This window comes from Aythya ferina, assembly GCF_964211825.1.
Source record: "Aythya ferina genome assembly, chromosome: 2".
Taxonomy (NCBI): domain Eukaryota; kingdom Metazoa; phylum Chordata; class Aves; order Anseriformes; family Anatidae; genus Aythya; species Aythya ferina.
This window is the reverse complement of record NC_140297.1, coordinates 86,447,688-86,473,525: the sequence shown is the minus strand read 5'-3', so window position 1 is coordinate 86,473,525 and position 25,838 is coordinate 86,447,688. Positions and strand designations below refer to the sequence as shown.

At 40.7% G+C, this 25,838-nt stretch overlaps 2 protein-coding genes and 1 long non-coding RNA gene across 4 annotated transcripts; 1 reads left to right on the top strand and 2 right to left on the bottom strand.

Annotated features, from left to right (window-relative positions):
- Window positions 1–7,413: 7,413 nt before the first annotated feature.
- Window positions 7,414–14,690, top strand: CFAP90 (cilia and flagella associated protein 90). 2 transcript variants are annotated; one of them, XM_084508807.1, is made up of 4 exons: window positions 7,414–7,516; window positions 7,648–7,708; window positions 10,166–10,282; window positions 14,367–14,690. In XM_084508807.1, exons 1-4 carry the CDS (start codon window positions 7,461–7,463, stop codon window positions 14,544–14,546), a joined length of 414 nt encoding a protein of 137 aa, XP_084364933.1. In that variant the 5' UTR covers window positions 7,414–7,460; the 3' UTR covers window positions 14,547–14,690. The 2 variants fall into 2 exon arrangements, with proteins under 2 accessions (XP_084364933.1, XP_084364932.1); XM_084508806.1 differs by having other exon boundaries at window positions 7,424–7,708.
- On the bottom strand, window positions 8,233–13,182 carry LOC311431368. Its single transcript, XR_014689378.1, has 2 exons — window positions 12,445–13,182; window positions 8,233–8,747 (listed from the first exon to the last, which is right to left on the bottom strand). It is a non-coding gene; the product is annotated as an uncharacterized lncRNA (long non-coding RNA).
- A 2,150-nt stretch (window positions 14,691–16,840) lies between the features above and the next one.
- On the bottom strand, window positions 16,841–25,781 carry FASTKD3 (FAST kinase domains 3). The gene is made up of 6 exons (XM_084508805.1): window positions 24,315–25,781; window positions 21,079–21,164; window positions 20,320–20,482; window positions 19,767–19,836; window positions 18,403–18,517; window positions 16,841–17,129 (listed from the first exon to the last, which is right to left on the bottom strand). The coding sequence occupies exons 1-6, from the start codon at window positions 25,750–25,752 to the stop codon at window positions 17,031–17,033; spliced, it is 1,971 nt and encodes a 656-aa protein (XP_084364931.1). The 5' UTR covers window positions 25,753–25,781; the 3' UTR covers window positions 16,841–17,030.
- Between the last annotated feature and the right edge of the window lie 57 nt (window positions 25,782–25,838).

Genomic DNA, 25,838 nt, shown 5'->3' with positions numbered 1-25,838 from the left:
ACATCATGATGAGTGGAAGATACAAAAAAATGTTATTTTGTGGATATTCAAGATTAGTTTACATCCTGTTGAATTAAAAATAGCATACTTGAAAAATTTCATAGATGAGCAAGGTGAGAGACTGAAAAATCCAGTAACTACTATCTATGTTCCTTTGAAAACACTATAAAGATTATTTTTGCTTTGCTCTTATCAATACTTGATACTAACATTTTTTAGTCATCGTAACAGCCTAACAAGACCAAAATTATTAAAATTCTCCTATTTAAAATATCATATAATTACATTTTTTTTTTCTGACTGATATCTTATGAATATAGATGTCAACTTGTGCACTGTTAGCTCTGTCATACTATTGAATTGTAAAAAGGATTCATGGAACAATCTTTCAGATTTCTAATTCATGAAACATGTATTTACATTTGTGTTGAGTTGGTGTCCTTTCAGAAGGAGTTCCCAAAACTGTGGGTCACAAGTAAATGGCATCAGGCCATGCACAGTCTCACTGAGTGTGGCATGGTTACTGACAGCAGCCATCCGCCCTCTAGCAAATTGGAATAGCAGTCAATTTCAAAATGTCTACATTTGAAGTAAAATAGACGACCTGAATTTTCATCCCTTAAATTAAAAAAATAAAATAAAATAAATAAATAAAAAGTTAGATTTTGAATGTACTCTGAGCCTTTAAAACTTTTCTGGTATTATCACAGGTCAAAGCAATCATTTCTCATTATGGATGAAAACCCTGTATGTAAATGCATATGTAATGATATTGTATTGTCGTATCTATGTGCAGCTTTCAGGTATAACCTGTATATTCAGGGTTTTGTTTTTCATTTGTATTCTTGCACATTCTGTGCATCAGTACTAAACCTTGTACCTAATTTGATAGGCTTGTTTCTATGATTTTTATAAAAGTTAAACAATACTATATTTCTGTAACCCATAAAATGTTAAAATATTTGAATAGCAGTGAGCTGACTGGTTCAATGAAATATAAAGATATATATGTCCCCTCCAAGAACATGTTGAAAATGCCCTTGTTCAGGGCACTCATGTTACTCTGGTATTCTCTCATTTTGTACTTGCATTCTGACTCTTGCTACTATGTAGCCAAATCCTGCTAAGAAGAAAGTGGGCAAAAGATGAATATACATATGTACAGTTATGATGCCCAAAGAATGGTGCATACCATCCTCTCTCCAGCCTTCAGTTGCTGACTAGTATTATTATCTTTCTAGTGCCAAGAAGCTATTTGTATCCAATAAATATTTTTGTCTTCCAATGCATCTTTCATCTACTGTTTATACCATTTTATTCTTCCCCTGTCTAGATTGATCCAGAGATCCTGTATCCTCTTTCTTCCTCTCCTGCAGCAGTTTCATCTGCCTCAATATCTGAATATAACACTATTTAAGTATAACTGTATAACTTGAAAAGCTTTCTGATAATGATACCCGTCAGTATTCAATATGCTGTATTTTCTACGTCACTATAAGGCTCAAGTTCTGTGACTCCCATGTTGGTGCTATACTTCATAGGTTGCTAGTGAATCTTAAAGAGTGTGAGTTTCAAAAGTAAAATGCAAGTGTGCTTGACAACCTGAGGCAGCAGCCAAGAGATCAATGTAAGAGTGATTCACTGTAGGCTGGGAAAATGAAACCCAAACTTTCAGAGTCTGATGGATTTCTTTATCAAAGCCAGTGCTTTGCTACTTGGAGGGCTACCAAGGGACAGGAAGAAAGATTAGGCTTGCAGATATATTCTTTTTTTAACTACAAAAATAGTTGGGATTACCTGTATGTCAATGCTATTTAACTGCTGCGTCTAAAGACAGACATTAACATCCTATTTAACGTGTGAAAAGCATTATTCATTCTGTTCATATTCCTTTATGGTTTATCTATTTTGTAAACTATCTATAGACCTTATTTACCTTTTCCTTTTTCCACTGAGACACAGGTAGGATTTCAGCCTGCTCATTTCTAAAGAGACAGCTGTGCACATCCAAAGGCAGACCTGTTTCAAGTCTGTCCCATTTTGTTTTCAGAAACTCATTTCAGGACAAATAATTAGCTATGTCATTGGATGCTTTATATACCAACAGATTTACTATCAAAAGCAACGATTACCTTGTCCTTCGATAATTAATTTTCCCTTTGGTTGTATTTCTGTATGAAGACTTTTTTTTTTTCCTCTGATAGCAGATTCTCCTTCACCTGACCTAGATACTACCCATCAGCACTTTTTACAAGTGGACTTCAAGCTAGGAATTTTTACTTCTGTTTTTCCTTCCTTGTCTAAGATAGTGCTGTGACTCTGGGGAGGAAACAAATGTAGAATGAGATATATGTGCCTTAAATAAAACATGTAATTAACAGTATTTTTGTTCTGTGAAGTACTTCAAATTTTTTGTGGATTTTCAAAAGTGATGCATTAATCAATTGTAAATGGTTTACCCTACAGCTTGCAATTTATTCCTTTTAAAAGCTTTCAAATTTAGTGGCTGGAATCATCCAGGTAAATATTGTTTTTAATATACCAGAATGGAATAAAAGGAAATTTTAATCTGGTTTGCAACTATCAAGCTATGAAACCCTTTATACTATAGGATGCCACTGTTAAAACAAGGATTCTGCCAACAATTGTTTGAAAATTTCTGATGGAGTATTTTTCAAATGTATTTGCAGCAATTGAGATGTTTTGTGTGAAAAACCTCAGTTTTGACAGGAAGAAATGCCTGTGAAGTATTTTGAAAGACTGATGTTCCTGGGCTTTATGTTTGCATTTCAAACCAGTGTTACAAAATGTTACATATAATAATGTCCATTTCATGTATAAAATTGTGCATTATTCTTTTTACCAGCAGGGTTATTAAACAGAATATTCATCTGATATGGTGAGTTGGAATATCCATTCAGCAGATATCAGTCAGCATACAAATAATAATTGCAAATCATGTCAGTCAACCAGTTACCATTTTATAATTGTTTTTAAATTATTAAAATAAAAATTTGAAAATCCTAATTCTCAGTCAAGCGGTTGAAATTATAGTCACAATCCAACCAGGAAATGTTTGCAATCTACAAAGTGGTCACTTAGTCTCAGTAATTATATAGAGAATTATTTGAGACAATAGATACAGTCAAGGGAAATTTTAAAATGATTAAAAAAAAAATCCCAAGTAGCACATGAACAACCCCCCACCTCCCTCTAAAGATTGCAAAAGGTGCACTGAGTTCTGCAGGTGATGTACAGTTGCCTCCCTCTCCTCTGGCAAACCTCTGAAGAGCCTTCCCTTTAGAGGCAGACGGTCTGTCACTATTCAGGGCCTGGAAGACACAAGCACTTTTGTGAAATTAATGGCTTGACTTGAAATGAGGACCAAAGCTATGACAGTGGAAAGGGGACAGTTTTAGAGTCATCTATGCTTCAGCTTCTTCTTCAAGCATGATGGGTCTCAGCATTTGCTGGAAAGGCTGTCTCCCCCTCATGGTCCAGGAACATGCAGCAGTCTGATGCATGTTGAGGCCAAGTGGCAGGGACAGGAGCTGAATTGCTAAGCCTTGATTTGACAGCAGTGTAGCCATCTCAGCTCTAAGTGCCACTAGCTTGAAACAGGTATGTCAGCTTGTGGCAAGGAGGCAGCTACTGCAGCTTTTCTGCATGTCAATGGCCTGTCTAGTTGTATGTCATCTGTCTTCTGGTGTCCATCCCATCCCCATCCCTGGCCCCACCATCTTCCCCATGACCATTTGCCCCACTAATTCCTTTAAGGAATTTACTTGCCAAGTTATTCCCTAAGTCAGTTTTTGGCATTTCAGAACAATCACCCTGCCTTTGAGACACTGTTATCACTGTACAAGCACATATCGACGTCTTGAAAATACAGAAATCATAGCAGTGGAATTAAGGAGGATAATGCTACCTCCTAAAAAGGTAGGCAACTAAATTTCTTATCCCTAAGACATTGACTGAATGCAAAGCAACTTTTAACACTTTAGTCTCTGATGTCAGCTGTATTTGAATGCATACTCTTGATGGTATAGATTAAAATTACTCCATTCTCACAACTGTTTACATGCTTCTTTTTAAGTTGCTTTTTAAGTTACTGAGGAAATTGACTTACCTCCAGTGCCAAGCTATAAGCGACATAACTGTTACAATAGTATATGAGTAGTGTATGTGACTAGAACAAAAGCCCCTGGGAATTCATGCCCTGCATGTGGGGAGTCTGCAAAAGGGGAAGAAAGGAAGAAAAAGCCTTTGTAAGATTCAAATCACTCTAGAGAGATTTCTGCCTTGACTGGGAAGGGAGAATGAACTGAAAAGCATCATTTCAAATTGTTTCAAATGTGGGATTTATAAATCTGTAACAGGTATCCAATGATATTTTTGACAATCTGTATAGCGTCCTTCTAGTACAATTCAGTTGATGCCGTAAACCCTCCAAAGCAGGTTCCCAGGGGACACTGCTGACTAGCTTCTGGAGTAGCTTAGTGTCCACTACATTAAAACCCAGGCTGGCAACTCAGCTGACTTTTTTTCTCCTTACACCAAAAACTTTGAACTCAACTATTTTGTGATCACTGTAGCCAAGACAGCCACCTTACTGTCACTTCTCCCACGAGTCTTTATTCTCAAGCAACAGGTCTAGGAGGACACCTTTCCTAGCTGGCTCACTACAGGAAGTTGTCTTTATCACACTTTAGGAATTTCCTACAGTTGCTTGTTGCAGCAGTATGGTAATTCCCAGTTTATATCTGAGAAGTTGAAATCCCCCATAAGGACAAGGGCAAATGATCCAGAGATTTCCCCTAATAGCTCATCTGTGCCATCATCCTGGATGAACAGTCAATATTAGACACCCACAACAACACCAGCATTACTATCCATCCCCATAATCCCCACCCAGAGGCTCTCTACTGCGATATCCCCAGTGACAAGGCCATACAGTGCAAACTCTCCCTCACGTACAGCACAACACTTCCACCTTGCCTGCCCAGTGTGTCCCTCCTGAAGAGCTGACAGCCCTCCATCCCAGCACTCCAGTCGTGGGGCTCATCCCACTAAGTCTCACTAATACCAGTGATTTTATAGCTCTGGGAAAGCTTTCAGTTTATTCTGTCTGTTCCTCATACTGCATGTGGTGGTATACAGGCATTTCAGATGTGTTCCTGAACCCACAGCGCTCCCTGGAGCAGTACAGACGCTCCCAATCGCCTTGTCACTCTCAAATGGTGCTACACCATTCCTTGGCTTAACAGTTTTTAACAGTACCTCCTGCCCCCACTGATCCTAGTTTAAAGCCCTCCCAATCAGTCTCACCAGGTTACGGGCCAAGAAACTTTTCCCCCATCAAGACAGGTGTATCCCACAAAGCTCCAGCAGACCTCATGTCTCAAGGGTGCTTCCACAACTATAAACCCCAAAATTCTGGTGGAGGCACCAGTCTTGGAGGTAGGCATTGATATCCTGGGTTTGCCTGTTTCTTTCCATGTGGGAGGCTTGAGGAAAACACTTCCCGGGCTTCTGAATCCTTTAGCCATCTTCCCAGGACCCTAAAATCTCTTTTGATTGACTTCAGACTTGCTGTGACACTGATGGTACCCATTTGAAAGAGCAGGAGTCGCCAGTAATCTGAAAGCTGTACTAAGCTCATAAACTTGCTGGTGATGTCTCTGATCTGAACCCCAGGAAAGCAGCAGACTTCTCTGAAACGAGGGTTTGGTCTGCAGGTGGGAGCCTCTGTTTCTTTCACAAGGGAGCCACCTATGACTGTAACTCACCGCTGCTTCTTCACAGCACTAGTCTTGATGCTGCACTTGCTATGAGGGGTTATCAGGTCCTGGTGAGAGAACTTGTACAAATACTCTTCTTTCATCTTTTCACTCACCTCATCTGCCATACCCAGAGAAGTATTGAAGAGAAATGTTTCAAATCTGACTTCAGAGATCCTGCCTAGCTTAGTTTAAATTTCTGGTGAGCAGTTCCTTATGGCTCTATTTATAGCTACAGCTTCAGCTGAGCTGCTTTTTATAAAATGTTTTGCAATCTCTTGGTGCTTGGACTAAACTACAAAACAGCACTTGCACAGTGGCATGTGTGGTTCTGTGTAGGAAGCTGATGTCAGACGGCTATTGGATTTTAAATTCTACTGCTCACATGCTCGTGGTAATTTGACCAATGCTACAGGAAGAAGAGAACCCTAATTGGGAGAGGGATATTATTAGATAAACAGATGGAAATTGTCATGAATGATTAAAAAAAAAACAACACCAGGTCTGTAGAGCACAAATACTTCCCCATTGCAGTTGAAAAGGAGCGAGATGCTACGTTAGTCAGTCAATTAGTTAAAGGAGAATAGCAACTATATAGCAGAAATGGGACTTTTACATCATTGTTACATGGACCCAATATGACTGAAGGAATTGGTTGTAAAGATTTATGTCTGGTACCCTGACTGAATGCTTCTTACTTTTTTCTTTTTTTTTGATGTTCGGTAAAAATCAAAATGCCTGGAAGATTGCTGTTGTGTAAGTGCTTGCCAAAAAAATGCTGAAAACTATAATAAGAACAATGTTGTACCTATGGCACTAATACTACAGTGGCAGAAAAGAGCAGTAACGCAAATTAAGTTAGTCACAGATCCCCAAGAAGCACAATAGGAAAAATCATGGTCATAGTTACGCAGGATAACTGAGAAATGAATGTAGAAAATAGGAGCCAGGTGTTACTGGAGTGGAGCAATTTTAGAGCTGATCTGTTAATATAGCTTGCACCTGGAAGTTGCTCTCTTTCAGTGCCCCAGACTCAAGTACGTGTGTATCTCAGACCAAACTGACTGAAGTGGCTAAACACCTCATCAGAAAAATGTGCTCAGCTGGGTGACAGGGCAGAAGATTCCCCTAGTTCTCCAGGGTGCTGTTGAAAATGCCATGTTTTAGTGTGCTTTTTTTTCAGCCTCTCAAAGTGCAGAAAGATCCATGGGAGGGAATTTTTGGCATAGGGCAAACCCCAAATGAAAAAAATCAGTCCTCTATGGTGCAGTTTTTTTCTCCCCCTGTTCCCTAGAGTTCAGGAAGCATTTGGACAACACTCTCAGGCACAAGGTCTGAATTTTGGGTGGTTCTGTACAGACCCAGGAGCTGGACTCAATGATCCCTGTGGGTCCCTTCTAATTTGGGATATTTTGTGGTTTTGTGATTCCCCAGACTCCAGAGACGGTAATACATCAGAGGCTGAATGGAGAAAGGAACCAGAGGCTGGGAAGAGGGTAGAGCAGTTGCTTGGTAAGGCAGCCCTGAGACTGCTGCTTAAATCCGTGGCCTCACATTTAAATGTTTCCAGGTTTAACACACACCCCAAGCTTGCTGGGGCACAGCCCTGCCCTCTCAGGACACCTGGTCCTTCCACGGCGCCTCACCCCAGGAGTGCTCGTCCCAGCCCTTCCCTCCTCCATGACCCGTTTTGCTGGGCTGCCCGTGCCCGCCCCGCCATGGCAGAGCGTTACCAGGTAACACAAGCAGGCAACATGGCAGCCTCTGCCCCAGCAGGGGCAGAAGAGCACGGAGGGGATGAGGAGGAAGGCAGCAGTGAGGTGGGAAGGAGGTGCCAGCCTCCCATCTCCTCCCTGTCTGCCTTCAGCTACATTCCACCTAGGCGAGACGGCCCCGCAAAGCTCAGCTACTTCTACCGAGAGGCCCAGGTGAGGGCTGGTGCCGGGGGGAGAAGCAAAGCCTCCGTGTTTTTGGCAGCAGTGCTCATTGGCCTGCATAGCTGGAAGGGTGCCTGGCGCCTGGGAAGCGTCTCCGGGGTGTGAGTTACAGGCTGGGGAGGGGGGAGGCCTATGAAAACGCCGCGCTCTACTCTTGAGCTAGGCAGTCTGACGTTGTAACTTGGCACTCAGATAGCAATTTTCATCTTCAAAGGCCTTCGTGAAGCGTGACAGGTATGTACTACGTGTGAATAGAAAATGGGGGAAGTATCTTTCACTGGGCGGTGACAGAAGGCAGATAAATTTGCTAGCAGCTGTGCAAGGATTAAGGATCCACCAGCCGCATAGTGCTGTCAAAATGCAAGAAAGGGCAAGATTTAGGGCAATGCTAGAGGTGGGGTCATGAAGAGCAACACCTGCCTCAAGGCATGGGTGCACTGCCTGCTTTTTTCTGACAAAGGAGGATTGAGACCCTTTTGTAAGAAACTGACCTTTTTGCAGTCAAGGGAAACAGGTTCCAGTGTGCATCACACAGATTTCTGTGTATGCTTAACTTTAATGTGAAAAATCAACAGAACATCTCAAACAATAAAACAGACATCTACATTGATAATTGAATGTTTCCAAAAGGTATTACACTGACACTTAACCTGTCAGTCAGCTGGCCAGACCCTGTGAACCCGCTGTTCCTTAAGTGAACAACAGCACAGATTTCAGCAGCGCTGGCCCTGCTGGAGGCCCTGCCACTTTCAATGCTGTTGTGTGGATCTCAGTGTCACCTCGGGAAGGTGCTCAGAGCCAAATGTGACCCAGCACAGTCGGTGTCGTGCTCACCAGGACACGGCAGGGAGGGCACAACAGGAGTGAGGCTAGGGAAGATCAGAGAGCTTGACTGGTGTGCTCAGGGTGGCGGAGCTGGCAGGAAGGATGTCTGTCCGGTCTGCAGAGAATTCGCAACCGTATGGTAGAGCTTTTGTTTACAATACAAAGTCCACTTTCACACTCCCGATGACCTGGTTTGTGGAAAAAGCTGCTCCAGTGGCATGGAAACAGAAAGTGATAACAGCTGTTAAATAGGTTTCTTCACAGCACAGGGCCAGGCCACAGGGGAGGAACCAGACTTGACCCATTCTTCTGCACAATTAAGGAATTAGAGCATTGGAAAAATTCAATTTATATGGAAAAGGGAAATTCATTCATTTTTTTTGATCTTAAAGACCCATATAAACTGTGTGGCAGAGACTGAAGCAGAGATAAATAGAGGAAGATGCTTAGCATGTGGCCCGAAGCCAGAAATACCCACCTCTTAATCCCTTGGCTGACAATTACTCCCAGTATTACTTTGCATAAGTTACTGTAGCCAGTTCATGTCCTGTTTCCTCTTCTGTGACATGGAGAAAGCTATTACCTATTTTATCTGTGCCTGGAATATTAATGAATGTTTGCAAAGTGCTTAGCTTCTGTAGCATTACACAGAGGATGCCTCACCACCTCAGCCTAGTAAGTCAGCATTTAACAACAAAAAGAAACAACAGGAAAGAGTTACCAGGATTTTGAACACGGAAGTGTTGTCTCTGTACCTCTGGCAGAAGATCTTAAGCAGATCATCTAGGACAGGGCTAGTAAACCATGCATAAAAACAGTGATCGATTGGCATGTTCACTGGAATATGGACCTTTTAATGAAGGTCATAAACAACTGACAACATATTAAAATGGGGGATTTGGCTCTTTTTGTTTTTGAAATTCCTCCATTGATAACTTTTTTTTTTTTTTTTTTTAAATTGGATTTCACTAGTGCATTTCTTAGCAGATCAGGTCTTTCATGTTGTTTTTAGGATGTAACTATGTCAACAAATACCATAAACGTAATAATATTTTGGCTTGGGGTTTGCTTTATTTTCATATGTTACAGTTGACAGGATTACCACTGTGGCAGGTGTCTGAGCTCTTCTCAGTTCTGCTTTAAACAGAAATTAAATGGTGATTCCACTGCAGAGCACTTATATTATCTTCATTCCAAATGAATTTTGAAACTGCCTGCTTTCTTTTTATATAACAGTACCAGATTATTTAAAAATTTATGAATTTAAGAAGAAGAATATAAAGTTCAGAAAAATAGAAGTAAAGCAAACAAATAAAGCAGATATATTTCCAAATTTTTCAAGAGATTACAGAGAAAATTTGAGGTAATTTTCCACAAGGGAAATTTGAAAGATGAACAGATCAAAAATAAATAAATAAATAAATAACCACACCTCATTTCATATTTTTATTGCAAATTTTTTCAAAGGAATGACCCAAACATGCTAATGGTACCTCAGGTACATATATTTGCCATCATCTAATGCTGTATGTGCACTGTTTTATTATTGAATGACTATATGTATTATGTAACCTATAAAGGTAAACAATACTGCTAATTAGCCATTTTTCTCATTTTCTCAAGGCAGGAGGGGTTTCCACTTATGATTCCATTTTTAAAAGACCAGAGGGTTACAACAAAAAACTTCACCGATGTGACAGAGAACACTCAAAGAGTCTTGGTCTTCACATTAACAATGAGGTAATCCTTTAATAATTTCTCTTTGTTAAAAGTGTTTTTTACATTTTGAGGTGGCTGGAGTTTATTAGCAAATCAAGACACCTGAGCTAGCTCCTGCTCTTTGCATCTTGTAGATATCTAGGTGACAGACCTTATTTAAGGTAAAGGGTGGGGGAAAGAAGTACATACAGGGAGGCAAACCACCTATTACAGAGTAACTTCTGATCAGTAACTCCTGATCAGTCTGTGCCCCTTGGGAGTTTGCAGTTCTAGTGGTCCTACAGCTACTTCTGTGATGCTTGAAAACTATTCTCACTAAGAGAACTGGAACCAGGGGCTCCGACTCAACCACCGTCCTGTGATATTCTCCCGCCCTGCACTCCACTATATCAATCGACGTTTGCTGAGACAGCCCAGATCTCTGAAGCTGGTGTGTTTGTTACTCCAACTTACACCCAGATTGCCCCACAGGAAGGAAAATCAAAGAGAGCTCATGCAAAGGAGAGGTCAGAAGACCATGGACATGCCTGGAAAAGGCTCACTGAAACCAAATCATTAAAGGACAGCAGAATCTGGATTTAGTGTGGAGCCTGATGGCTAAGGAAGTATGCAGACACATTTTTAAACAGATGCCTTGAAAATAGAAATACTGTAATAGATACATATATATAAATATATTTTTCCATGCAGCATCTGAATAATACACATTACATATATACATATATAAACACACACAGACGATCATAGAGGCAGAGGATGTTCAAAACCAGACAAAAATGCAACCTCCATGTGTTAATGGCCTCAAAATTGCAGAGGGTTCATGGAATGGAAAGAGGGGAGTAAGGTAAGAGTGGTTGCTTGTATTAGATATGATAGAAATGGAAGAAGGAAGAGAGAGAGAAAGTTAAAATTACTGTAATTGCTAGGTAATAAAACTGTTGAAAATTTGGGACAAAGGCCACTGCTTGTAATTCGTCTTACTAACAGCTATATATGCCAGACATTTCAGTGCACAATCATAGTCCCCTTCAACTCCATCAGACATTGCAGGGAGTGTTAGGTGCACTCAAGGGAATCATAGAAGTGCCCATTACCATCCTTGCTCATGCCCAGCAACAAAACTGTAAATCTGCATGAGACCAAAAGCTATGTAAACCACTAATGAAAAATGAGCTTTTTTGTTTAAATTAAACCAAGCTGATCCCACCACCACCCACAATCCCAAACCCAACATCCACCTCTGAAGTTTGTTTAGAAAGAGTTTTTCTGTTAGTGCAAATCTAAGTTTTTTAACTGAGATCTTGCATCCCTTCAGTATCAGCAAAACTCACTTTCCTGAAAGTTTGCTTGCTAAAGCACACGCTTTTGGGTCAGCATGCACACTAGCCCTGCTGGGCAATGCACGCAAGTGGCTCGGCCTGGGAACTGTTCTGAACAGGTGTCCCTTAATCCAGCCCCTTAATTAGCGTGGAGGCACATCAAAATCACAGCTGTTAAATGTTGCAACACGATCCTCACACACGTGATGATGCCCAACACTGGACTTACCCGTAACTAAATGCAGGTCACGTACTCAACTCCTGCTCCTCAATTACCTCAATGGCCCCCACTGACTTTATATAATACTAACAATTTTATAAAACATAATAAATAAAAATGCCCAAATCAACATCTCTCTAGTACAGCACTGAGACGGGCGGAATTCACCACAGCGCACTTCTTTCTTTGAAGAGGAAAAAGCCTGAACCACTGCAAGTTAGCCCTTCGTTCCCTGCAGAGAGCGTGGGTGCACCCAGGGAACCCAGCAGCACAATCACAGACACACAGCTTAGCTGCACATAATGCAATGACTGCAGAGAGAGTGTTTGCACATGGTTGCTATTGCTGATTTCAAGTGTTAACAGTGGTAGAATTACACACTGTGAGGGCATGTAATGGGATGCTTCCCAGCCAGCTGTTGGAAAAAATTATATCTGCTGAATACAGAACCCACAAAAATCATGAAATGCAGCTCTGAGGAGAAGGGCCTGGGGATGTTGGTTGATGAGAAGCTTGATGTGAGCCAGCAATGTGCTCTTGCAGCCCAGAAAGCCACCCATATCCTGGGCTGCATCAAAAGAAGCGTGGCCAGCAGGGCAAGGGAGGTGATTTTCCCTCTCTGCTTTGCTATTGTGAGACCCTACCTGGAGCACTGCATTCAGCTCTGGGGCCCCCAGTACAAGAAGGACATGGACCTGTTGGAGTGAGTCCAGAGGAGGCCCATGAAGATGATCAGAAGCCTGGAGCACCTCTCCTGTGAAGACAGGCTGAGGGAGTTGGGGTCCTTCAGCCTGGAGAAGAGAAGTTGCGGGGAGACCTCATAACAGCCTTCCAGTACCTAACGAGGGCCTACAGGAAAGCTGGGGAGGGACTCTGTGTTAGGGCATGTAGCAATAGGACCAGGGGGAATGGCTTCAAACTAAAAGAAGGGAGATTTAGATTAGATATAAAGAACAAATTTTTTACTCAGAGGGTGGTGAGGCACTGGCACAGGTTGCCCAGAGAAGCTGTGGATGCCCCATCCCTGGAGGTGTTCAAGGCCAGGCTGGATGGGGCTTTGGACAACCTGGTCTGAGGGAGGTGTCCATGGCAGGGGTGTGGAACTGGGTGATCTTTAAGGTCCCTTCCAAGTCAAACCACTCAGTGATTCTACGAAAAATTCTGTCAGTTCTTTCTCAGCATTTATCCACAGGTGGGGATGGGGAGAAAATGGTCTGATCTTTTTGCCTTCTGTTCTTGACTGTTGCTTTTTGTTTTGGTGGGGTTAGAATTTGGTGTACTGAATAGCTTTCGGTGGGGTGGAGCAAGATGGGCAGGAAGGCTGTAGGAGAGCTTGAGAAAGAATAGGTGCTTTTTCATTCTGTTTTGTTTGAAAAAAAAAAAAAAAAGTGCTTGCACCATCTTCCCAAGAGTCTCAGGTCTAGATTTGTCTATCTGGGTATGTTACACACCTGACTGCCCTGCTACGAGTCCCCTTGGGTCTGTGTTTCATCCTGCATTCTCACAGGAAATGTGGTAATTCATGTGCTTCACAGGCCCAATCGTAAATTTTGGTATGGCTCAGACCCATTTATGTTGTAGAAAAGAGCTCATTTGTTTGTATCTGAACTGTGGTGTGGTCTGCATTTTGATTCTTCTTGTAGATATTATTTATATCGCAGCACTAGGTAAACACTTTGGGGACCAAGGCTTATTGTGTTAGCCAGTGCACAAACACACAAGCAGCCTGATAAATCTGAGACCTTTGGCTAGGGAAAGAAAAACAAATAAACCCTGCCTTTCCCTTCTGACTCCAGAGCTCTCTGTTGCTGCAGCACAAGAAGGAACTGCAGATTGCAGCTAGTGATTGCACAGTCACTTAAAATGCAGTTTATTAAGGACAGGCTTAAAATAATCTTGTCTTGGTTGGATTATTTTTCAGCAACTTTGCTTCCCATCATTACAGACCAGTTACTTCTACAATCTTACAGCTACAAGCGGTATTAGTAAAACCTTTCATCATGCAGAAATCCAGTAGCATGCTTTATGTCCTTCAGGGAAAGGTTGCACACACCAAGGGTTGTGCAGGGTTTTTCTTTAGGCTTTGATTTATTTTTTATTTTATTTTTTTCATATAATGATTTCACTGAATTGTGCAAGCAGGGTAATAAGTAAGGTTCCCGTAATAAGGGACACAAACTAATCTCTGCTTTTTCAGTTGCGCAAGTCTGGGCACAAGAAAAATAAGAATGAAAATAAAATCTGTGCCACTTTCCACTAACACGTTATTTACTTTGCCAGTAATCACATGGTGATCGCATGTGTGTGTGCGCGTGTGGCACAATTTGATACCTTATCATCTCATCATCTAGTGATACATTCGTGGTTTATTAATATACATAAAAAACTAGGTCAGGGATGGAGCAGTAAGAGTGCAGATCACTGCTAAATAAATATACCTTTGTATAGCAGATGCTGTACAGTTCCATCTGTTATTGTGCCCCCAGCCACAGCACATTTAGCAGTAGATAACTGCCAAGTATTTGCTCTGTGATTTTATGATAAGGAGAATGTTACATTTTCACAGGAAATGGCAAGACCTGTCGCTGTTTTGTCATCTTCAGAGTATGGGAGGCGCATAAATAAGCCCATAGAGCAGCCGATGAAAGGTCACGCAAGGATTAATCACGTGCAGGCAGAATTCTACAGGAAAAACGGCATCACCTGTCTATTGGAAAAACCTTCTCCAAGCCTGGATCCGTGCTAAATCACTTGTATCTGGCATTGCCAGAATCATTTATGTGGAAGAACAAACAACAGCAACAACAACAAAAAAAGTCATGTCAAAAAGCAAAATAGTGCTTTTGTCTGTTCCTTTGTTTTAATTAATGAAAATGATTTGGATGAAGTAGCAGCTGTACTTTTTCTCTTGCTAATTCAAATGTATGTTTTCTCCTTATAGCCTCATAAAAATCTCTTGAAGAGCATCAACAAGAGATGAACATTTTAGGAAGTAACACTGGAAATTAGACCTGTTGAGTCAACAGCTGCCTGTGCTATTTCAGGCAGTGATTCCACATATTTGACTTAACATGTAAGCAAGTTTGGTCCTCAAGGTATCGGTGATCACTGATTTCTTAAAACTTACAGCATTGCTACAAGATGATGCTAGACATCATTTTATCTTCACAACAGCTGAAACAGTGATTCAACCCAGGTTTTCCAAAAGGGATGGGTTTAACCTATAAATGGGCAAGTAAAAAAGTGGTCTGATTTCCAGAAGTGCTTCACAATTTCAGTAGACTTCAAGTGGAAGTCAAGTTTAAGAGAACTTCTGAGTACTTAGCATTTAAATAGACACTTAGCTAATTTCTTGCATCTATATTGCTGACTTTAATTACACAAATGCTGTCTGAGGGACTGATGTGCTGAATACTGTCACAAGAAAAATCATATTTGTTTCCATACCCACTGCTGGAAAATAAAAAAAAAGAAAAAAAGAAAGAAAACAAAAAGCAGGAAAGGTACTAGCAAGAGAAAAATAACTAATTCATTTGGTAGAAAGGATCAAAAAGCCACAAGGAGTGATTTAAAAATCATAACTAGAGGTAAATGTCTAAACCCTCTTAAATATGTACCTCTTCGTATTCTCACTGAATCCAACAGTTGAGTTTTAAGGTACTTTCGGGAGAAAAAACATCTTCTGCAGGGTGTGCACTGGTTTGGCTCTCAGGCATCATTGACCCTGCTATTGTTTAAAGCTGCAGCAATATTGATGCTGTTCAATACGGAACGTGTAGCCAGACTTATCATACTTGAACAAGAAGGACTGGAAGTCCACAGTGTTGACTGACACTGCAGTTCTGTCAGATAGTAAAGAATAGGAAATGTAAATCATTTGCATTCAGTGAGTCTGCTAGTAAATATAAATATATATATATATTATATATATATACACATACAAACAAGTAACTTCTTCATCTGGGGCCTGGATAAGCAGTAAACTAGGCAAACAATAGAGTATTTAGTATGATGCGAGAAGTCAAGTATATAAAGCAGTCCATTCTGAGCAGTGTTTACCACTTTCATTTATATGACCAGCATGGTCCCCTCTTTCAATGAGTAATGGCTGTGGACAAGAGGGCAGCGACTACTACATTCCTTTTCAACAATAAAGGCTTCGTTAAACAAATCCAGCAGCATTAAATGAAAAGGAATCACACAGAGTAAAAATAAAGTGAGAAGGAAATGTTTTCTAACAATGCCAGAATGCTTTTTTAAGAGTATGAAAAGTATGCCAGTGAAGAATGAGACAGAACATCACCATATTCTGTAAAGGTTATTTTTAGTTTAGTACAGTCAGTACGAATTACTTCTTTTAAGTAGCTTTTTCTATATTTACAAACCATCTGTGTTCGAAAAAGCTACGGGAAAATAAATGTTTGAGAACACCACCACCGTCTGGCCACTGTGAGAAATGACTCACTTCCACCATAGAGTGAGTCATCAGGATACGGTGTCAGTTTACTGATTTCTTTGCTTATGTCACCCCCTTCTCTTTCAATCCCTTCCCACCCCTCCTCACTTTTGAAAGCTTTTCATGTGTTGTTCCTCCTCCTACGTGTTTCTCATTCAGTTCTGAGTGATTGACTTCTCACTTTAACACTCAGGTAGTGACAAAGGAATACCTTTCATAGAATTTCTTTCTTACTTTCTGTAAGGCATTGCTATTTAGAGAACAGCACTCTACAACTCTTAAGTATGTGCTATAAGCCAGTAGTGCTTGTGCAGCTACTATAAATTTTAGTTTTATGAAACACTTGGGAAATCATACGACCAGCTATGAGTAATTTGCATAATTTCTTTTTATACTGTCAAGAAAAAAAAAAATTATTGGAAGATAACATGGCACATTTTGTATATACAGCAACAGTTAGTATCCTTAAGTAGCCACACCAGTCTACATGAAGTTGTGAGTTTGAACCAGTGAAAATAAAAGGGAAATGCAGCAATGACTGTTTGAGACTTTCATCTGCCCTGTAACAAATATTTACACAAAAGTTAAGAAAATATGTTGCTCTTTATTACTCTTTACATGTCAATTCTTCCAAATATTGGAAGGTCACACACATTCAGAAGCTGAAATCATCTTACACGGAGTTACTTAGGAAACAGAATTGCTCTTCCACACACAATATGTGCACTTCATGGTACAGGAGGTCAAGTTGTGAAGCAGTATTATTCCCAAGTGTCAGCAGCCAAGTCCGTATGTGTGAGGAAAGATTTTTTTGTGTAGATATTCTGCCATCTTTCTGCTAGTGTGTAGAATTTCTATCTCAAAAAATGGAACCTGGAAATGAAACCAAAATAATTGCTGGAGATATCTTCCAATAAGCAACTGGGTAAGATTAACTTTCCTTAAACAGATATATAATTACACATCAAAAAATTGTCCTTTAAATTTAAGCACTTAATCCTAAACATATTATTGACCCTTGAAACTTGTAAGAATTACCTGAAGTTACTGGAAAGCTAAGAAAACTGTTCATTACAGTTTAAACTAAGTGAAATATAAAGTAGTCAGGCTTATGTGATAAGTGACTGTAAAGCGAAATGGGTATTTGAAAATCTAAACGTGTTTTGGTCCAAAACATGTTTAAAGATAAAAATATTTATTCAATAGGCAATATAAAGTATGTACTCTGCTTTGTGAAAATTTTATTTATTATACAAACCAATTCTTTTCATTTTTTTTTTTAACTCTTGTTTTTAAACTCCAGATTCATATCTTTTAAAAAAGTATTTAACTGAAAATCCTGATTCAGGATCCTCTGAATCCTTAGGCAAGTCCAGAGGAGGGCCACAAAGATGATCAGAGAGCTGGAGCACCTCTCCCATGAAGACAGGCTGAGGGAGCTGGGGTTGTTCAGTTTAGAGAAGAGAAGGCTCTGGGGAGACCTCATAGTGGCCTCCCAGTATCTAAAGGGGGTCTACAGGAAAGCTGGGGAGGGACTCTGCGTCAGGGAAGATAATGACAGGACAAGGGGGAATGGCTTTAAACTAAAAGAGGGGAGATTTAGACTGAATATTCAGAAGAAATTCCTCACTCAGAGGGTGGTGAGGCACTGGCACAGGCTGCCCAGAGAAGCTGTGGATGCCCCATCCCTGGAGGTGTTCAAGGCCAGGCTGGATGGGGCTTTGAGCAACCTGGTCTGGTGGGAGGTGTCCCTGCACATGGCAGGGGGCTGGAACTGGGTGATTCTTAACGTCCTTTCCAACCCAAACCATTCCGTGATTCTGTGATCCTACCAAACTCTTAACATGTTCATTTAAATCAAGATTTGAACTGCAATCACTGCAAAGAAGTACTCTTTCAAGCGGCTACTATTTGTACAGGCAGCAAACACTAACTAATCTGAGAAAAAAGAAGGAACTTATGTAACAGCCCCCCCAAATGGCAAAAATTAGGCAAAGAGAACACAGTGTAGAAAGGACAAGATTATACCTGTCATGGGACCTGATTGCAACTACAATTTTAAGTGTTATGCGGTAATCATTTTTCACTTGTTTTGTTAACCGTAGTCCACTGCCTCAGGATGCAAACTGCTGTCGCTGGACTTTACCTGCACAACTTTATAACCAAGTAATTGAAGATGCCTCCGTTTGATGGCTTCCTCTCCCAGCAGATTGTGGCTGTTAATACAGAATCTGTTTCGACCATCAACACACAGGGCAATTCTAAAATCAAGCACAAGTGTTATAGATCAGAAAGAAGTCAGTCATTTTAGTCTACACAACTACTGCAGTCCCTAAGAAGAATTAGACAATACCTCCTCTTATTCCCTAACACCTCTTACAATTAAACATTGTAGGATGGGAGTTACCTACTTTAGGCCAATAAAAATCACTCAATTTAAAGCTGGGGGACGGGGACTGAAGCTTAGTGAAACAGATCTGAAAAGCCTATTTATATGCTATAAATAAAAATTACTATACAAGTTAATGATAAGAGTATGATATTTTTAATACTACTGTCAGTAAGCTGTTTTGAATTCTTCTAGTGGGAAAACTGAGCAAAATACTCGTCTCATCTCGAAAACATTTCAGCAGTTAACTTTATACAACTTACTAGAGATTCAAATTAAACCTGTGCATATGGTTGGCAGCATCATAGACTGCAACTATACTTTTTCCTATTTGGCTATATAAAATTACATTGACTTAAAATAAAATTTGTTTATCCACTACAAAATACATTTTTAGTAGGTTAAATATATTGTGACTTCATTTATGTGTGAAAGCTGTAGTTTTTTAAAAAATTCAAAGCTCGTTTTCAAACATTTAGATTTTTGAAAGCACTTATGTTACTCTGTGAGCCTTGTGAAAGTCGAGCTGGAGAAAACATAACCTCTTCTAAGAATTCTGCTTTATCCACAGAAGCAAAGTCGCAAACACAGCACAGACAGGTTGCCTAACTTTGTAGCTACGGTTTCTCATACCAATCCTTGTTTAACTTGTTTTTAAATACGTATGCATCTTTTGATGCAAACAGTGTCTGTGGCAAATATCCTCATTACACAGGATCTCTTAGAGAAGAACATTTGTGAACTCAACCTGTTTTAAATTGTGCTAAATCTTTTGCTTTTTAGTCAGAATAAATTTGTTTTTGCTTTGCAAGAGAATTAAGATCAAAATACACGACTGTAAGTCAAACCAGGATTACTTTGATCATGACTGTCACTGGGTAGAGAGACTAATCGTCTGACAACTTAATGTCATGAGGCAAGATGTCATAAGGAAAAAGAGATCTCTCATTTTTACAGACTTTGCCCTTTTGCCAAAGGTTTCAGTGTGAAACTTCAACTCCGATGAGTGCAAAATGCAAGTGCAAAACTCCAATTAACTTTAATTTTGCTATGGTTTCACTCTGGGTGTTCTTTATCAATGTTTACCAACATTTTACCCATGCTTTCTGTTATTCTCTTACCGTTTGTGTATCTCCTCACATTGAGCAGCGGGCAAAACAAAGCCTTCTTCGTCTAATTTAATCTCAATATCTAGTATAGATGAAAAGATAAGCAAAATTAAAACCTGTTTCATTGTAACAAACTGCTTACTCTAACTCTCGTGCTTTGGGCTGCCAACCTTCCTGCCTGCCATTTCTCTACTCATCACCAAAGCAGAGATCAGGCAGTTGCCTCAGTGGCACTGTCTCATTTTGCTTTACACTATAAAAACTGTTTACAGGTTAAGGAAAAATAAAGATCACGAGTTAGAAGCTATTTTCAGTGCAGACAGTTTGTAAATTCCAAGTAATATTGTAATTCGTCTCTCTCCTTTCTTTTCTGAGTTCCCTCATTTTCAAATGTCCTACAGTTACCTTTTTATTCCATTTTACTTTTTCCATATTTGCGGTTAAGAATGCATACAAAGGGAATAAAATCAACCTCATTTTATTTTTGGAAAGTAAAGTGAAAACGATAGCTTTGACAGTGTAAGTACACATTTCATTATTAAGCTGAAGAACTAATGTTACTTACCAACTATGTAGAAATACGGTGTCGATACTTCTGAAGCAAAATATATTCTTTTCTTCAGTAAATAAAGTAGTCCAGCCTTCACCCTTCTGAGGAGGTGAAAATCCAGAGAACAGTGAGGACTGAGAAAGGCCTTCACTTGATACTTTGGAAGGAGCTTGGGACCCTATACAATGACAGAAAACTCGATCAAACTAAGGAAAAAGGGAGATAACCTTTTTGCAATTATATTAATGCACCGAAATGTATTCTGTGCATTTCAAAGCCATGTCTAGGGAGAGACTTATAGTCTACCAGTATGACCTGCTGGAAAGTTAAAAAACAAACAAACAAGACAAACATGCAAAAAAACCTTCCCCTGTCCCCCCTAGAAAAAACACCAAAATGTCCTTGTCAAGCTTCCATACAATCAAGCTGAACGCATCACTCAAGAGAAATGCACAAGTGTTTCCATTCCTCTGCAGTAAAGCCAACATCCAAGTGACTGATTTTTTTGTGGTCCAAGTCAAAAATAAGGGAATAGTTGTTGGAAATACACAAAATACACTTAGTGCTAGGCGGTTCTGTCAAACATGTATCCGTCAGTCAAACAGACAGAAATTCTTCATATTTCCACCAAGAAAAAAAAACAAACAACTGTTTAACTGTTTTGTCCAATTCTGATGTTTTTATGGGAAAGAATGTCTTCAGCTCCTATCAATAGGGCCCTTATGACCGCGCTGCCTCTTGTTAGCATCAGTTCTGGTTTTGTACCTACCATACCTCATAAAACGGGCACTCCAGGGTAACGGTTAGAAAAAGCCGGGTTAACTGGGAGGCAACAAATCTGTCCAAACCAGGTGGCTGAGCTGAAAGAACAATATTCAAGTTTTCAGGTGAATCTTCAGCAAAGCATCTTTACACATACCGTCCTGCAGAAGTTAGGAAAAGCAATTCATTGAAATGTGCAGAAAAGCTACTCGATCGTTATCATCCTTGACGCTTACCTGAGTGAACAGAAAGATCACTTGTGAAACAACATATTTAGAAAAATTAGAAACAGATTTACAGAAATACTGTCAACATAAAAATAAAAGTAGAAAGATCTTGGTTAGGACTGTCCAATTCTTTCACACACACACACACACAAAAAAAAAAAAAAAACTGAAAAAAAGAAAAAAAGAGGATCTGAGAGATGCAAGATGTTCTACAGGAAGGAATAAGCTTGAGTGGAAGTCTTGAAGAAATAGTCCATTGCCTTCTTCCTCCAACCCCTCTCCCCAAGTTACTTTCCCAGGATTTCACTGTTTCACTCAGGTTTTTTATCTGATAGAAGTCGAGAATACTGAATAATTTCTGGAGATTTGTTTACAACTGTATACTTGAGGCATCTTTCACCATAAGTGCAAGGCATTACCACAGAATGGTAAAAAATAATAATAATAAAAAATAAAAGAATAAAAAAGTAGGATAAGATGCTAATCATGCCAGTCATCTTTTCAAGTTCCTATTCTGAGCTTTGACCATTCCAGTGGAACAGCTTCACACTGACTTGAAACAACACTCAACATAACTGGTACTCTGAGGTTTCTCATTTCCTAAGTATCAGCCTGAGAACTTTAAAACACATTCTGGTTTGTAAAATGGGAGGAATGTCTTCTTCCTAAAAATCAGCTGCTTAAGGTATTTCACATTGAGCAGCTAAAAAATGAGTGACTTAAGTCCCTAATCATTTTCAGAACTTGACCTTTTATAGAGTGTAATTAACACAGCAATCTTAGCTGAGATCCAGAGAGGAACCACATCACAATCTAGACTAAAATAATTAAAAAATCAGGACAAGGGACCACTCTTTATGCCTTGATAAAACGCGAGCGTTAGAATACAATTTATATTTTTACTCGGATACTTAGAAAACAAAAGCCAGCAGTTAAGAATAGGCTGGTGCGTTACATCCCTATTATGCTTTACCAGCTCATTTTTATTTTAATTAAGCCTTAAATTATGCATTGCAAATTATTTTTTCTCAGCTTTATCCATTTACCCTTTTCAGTTTTCACAAGCTGTTCATAATACAGTATGAAAGATAAATATGACCAAATCGAAAGCACAAATATAATACAATAATTTGTACCTTGGACATGGGACAGAACACTAAAGATGACAGCTAAAGTACACACCTGCTTCTATTTTGACCCTACCTGAAAAGTTGGAAACAATTCAGCCTAGCAGAAGGTAAAGGAATAAAGCTGTAGACTCACATGCATGTAATGGACCTTATTTGAATCACAAGGCAAAACAGTACTTCAAAAACACATTGTGTACTTCCAGAGATTTATGAATTCTGTGCCAGTAGTTGTAACATGCTCTTATCAATAACAGTAATTCAAATTCTTTTTGTACCAATGCTACACTTAACTTCTCTCTAACATTTGTATTATTCTCCAGCAAAGTTTAAGGATTTATATGTGTATTTTTAAATACAACTATACAGTTGGTCTACAGCTCCCTCATGAGGGGAGCGGAGGGGCAGGCGCTGAGCTCTGCTCTCTGGGGACAGCGACAGGACGCGAGAAAACGGCATGGAGCTGGGACAGGGGAGGGTCACGCTGGGGGTTAGGGAAAGGGTCTGCACACAGAGGGTGGTCGGGCACTGGGACAGGTTCCCCAGGGCAGGGGTCACAGCACTGAGCCTGCTGGAGTTCAAGAAGCATTTGGACAACACTCTCAGACACATGGTCTGATTTTTGGGTGGTGCTGTGTGGAGCCAGGAGTTGGACTTGATCTTTGTGAGTCCCTTCCAACTGAGGATATTCTATGATTCTACAAACAATTAATTATTTCTGTAGTAATAGGTGAGCTTGCTAGTAACAGAATTGCAAGTAAGCTCTGGAGTAGTTATTGTAACTTGTTTAGCATATTATAATTCTGTCCCAAATTTAAAGGCTCTCAACAGTTCTTCCTGACAACTGCGATCACGTACCTTGAGTCAAAGCTGTGGGATAAGTGCTTTGGGTGCACAGGAAGATATCCAGAAATAAGGCTTATGCAAAGTCAGCGGACTTCATCTTAAAGAGACAGGGACTAAAATCTTAAATTTAATCAGTAGTGCACAAGCAGGAGATTCATAATCTTTTAGATTCATATTCAGTACTACTAGTGTTTGTATTGTTTTTTGAAATAGCTCTTTCCTTGGGCTAGCCCCTAGTAAAACACCTGAGAGCCAGTTCCAACCCTAAGGAATATGAGATCCAATTAGTAAAAGCAAACAATTGTAAGAAGCAGAAAAATGTACAGAAAAGTGACTTGTCCAAAGCTGCAAAACAAAGGGCTGGCTGCACAATACAGACAAACAGCCAAGTCTCATGATGCACTATCCAGTGTCCTACCTTTATGCCACATCCCTCATGTGGCAGTCATGTCAACAATTCGGAGAAAAATGAATCCAGAATCACTAAAATATTTTACATCACCCATGAATCACACCAAGTATCATCGCATCATCCACTTATCATTAAAAAATCCACCACTTTTGCTCTCAGTTTTGCTGGTTCCATAACCAGTCTCACTAGTCTTTCCAGCCCCATAGCAGCATTGCCTCACTTCAGTGAGAGCGTTCACAGGGGTCACTGCATAGGCACAGAAGTTTAAACAGACAGAAGTAACATATTTCTCAACTATTTCACAGAATAATTTAGCATCTATAACTTGTGTAAGATAAAGGACAACCATAGGGAACAGCAGAGGGGCAGTATTTTCTTGAAAAGGCAGAAGGATTAGCTGAAATAAAAATTTTCATGGCATTTCAAGTCCCCGTTCAAATTCTGCTAAATGATACAACTGCAACTGTGACCAGGAAGCAACAACCTTCAGCCTCCTGATCACAAGTCACCGTAATCAGGTCATTGTTGATTTGATGAGATTAGACAGATGCAAGTGGTAACAAATGGGTGCTGGACAAGAGACAAACCATTTAATAGAGAGAAACAGAACACTGCAGGAGAAACACTGCTCCTTACCTTGAAGATGTTGCAGAAAATAGGGACTAAATATTTTTGGCAGAAAATTTACTGGATAACGCTGAATAAGGACACACGAGTGCAGCAGGTTCAGCAAAGTGTGAGGCTGAAACTGACTAAAACGAGTATGTAGTACAGTTTCAAGCTTCCTAAACAAGGAAGAAGCACTTGGAGGAAGATAGTTAAGAGTACCAAATGGGGCAATACACTCAGCAATCTGGCTGGTGGTAAATCTGTCAGCATCAGAAATGAAACATTCTGCCACTGCATCAAAAATAGGCTTAGAAAGGATCGTCTTTTGGCAGCAATACTGCATCACTTTGCTGACTGTTTCAGGATGCATGGAAGAAATGGACTTGGGTACGTGTGTTTCCAGTGCATCTGTAAAACTTTGTTCACGATGTCCAAAGTACAGGAAGGCATCCAGTACATCTACCAACTCATCATCTGTGAAATAAGGAACGTGCTTCACAGAATGCTTACAGAGTGCTATGACTAAGGGAACTGCCTGAGTCTGTTGGAGAACCACCAGTGAATTCAGTATTATGCTCGTGAAATTTGGGCTTAGCTGGTCAGCTATGGCTAAAGTGGCGCTGTTCATTCTGTTTAGCAAGTCGTGGTATTGTTCCCCTTCCCTGAAAGTCACCCGCAGCATCTTGTAAACCATCGTCATTTCCCTAGGAGTCCAGCTCTCTATGTCTTCTTCCTGTATGCGGTTCACGATTTCTTCCAGCGTGGCACAGCCGGGGCCTTCCAACTCCAGCAAACTCTCTGCGAGCGAGCACTGATGCTCCACAGCCAGCTGCCTGGTGGCGAGCCGTTCCTCGCTCTCGGAGAGCAAGCTTGCCATCAGCGTGCTCTCCGGATCGATGCGCAGCTTTACCAAAGCCTGCAACGCGTTCAGCAGCCCGGCGTTGGACAGCTTTGAGGCTTCAAATTCAAACTGAAAGCATAACGCCTTGAAGACGTCGCTCTCTAGCACTTCTTCAGGGTTTTTCAGGCCGTCGTCATCCGCCTCAACTTCAGAAATCCTCTGAAGGGCCCCCGATGCCATAATATCAGACATGACCTCCAGAGAGCTGAGGAATTTAAAAATCTCTTTGGAGGTACTGAGGCCGCTCAGCTTCCTGAAAAACACTCGTTCATCCATCCACCTGCCCTCAGCTTTGGGACCGCTCCCGGCGTCCCCGCAGAGCTGCGCGGTGTCATTGACACAGAGCGCCTGTATCCGCAGCTGGACGTGGTTTTGGCGACAAAACATGTACCTGCACTGATCCCCGGGGCGCAGCTCCCTCACGGCCACGGCGCTGGGGGGGCCTGGGGGCTTGCGCTGCCCGCTGGCACAGCTCAAGCTTTTGCCGAGGGCCAGCAAGACGCGCCGGCTGGCCGGCGTGCCGGCTGAGCAGGCACGGAAGCTCTTCAGGCTGGCCAAAGCCATGCTGGCCGCGGCGTGCCCTCAGCAGACACCTAGGAGGAAAGAACAGGCAAGAGTCGTGCGGCCAAACGCGCTGAAACCCTGCCCGG

What these genes read in the sequence shown, in the direction of transcription:
- CFAP90 (XM_084508806.1), top strand. Translation starts at nt 7,499, where the DNA reads ATGGCAGAGCGTTACCAGGTAACACAAGCAGGCAACATGGCAGCCTCT. An exon ending in ACTTCTACCGAGAGGCCCAG is followed by an intron (nt 7,709 to 10,165) that starts GTGAGGGCTGGT and finishes CATTTTCTCAAG; the next exon opens with GCAGGAGGGGTTTCCACTTA. An exon ending in GTCTTCACATTAACAATGAG is followed by an intron (nt 10,283 to 14,366) that starts GTAATCCTTTAA and finishes ACATTTTCACAG; the next exon opens with GAAATGGCAAGACCTGTCGC.
- FASTKD3 (XM_084508805.1), bottom strand. Translation starts at nt 25,752, where the DNA reads ATGGCTTTGGCCAGCCTGAAGAGCTTCCGTGCCTGCTCAGCCGGCACG. An exon ending in TTTTCTGCAACATCTTCAAG is followed by an intron (nt 21,165 to 24,314) that starts GTAAGGAGCAGT and finishes TTGTTCTTTCAG; the next exon opens with CTCAGCCACCTGGTTTGGAC. An exon ending in TGGAGTGCCCGTTTTATGAG is followed by an intron (nt 20,483 to 21,078) that starts GTATGGTAGGTA and finishes GTCATTGTATAG; the next exon opens with GGTCCCAAGCTCCTTCCAAA.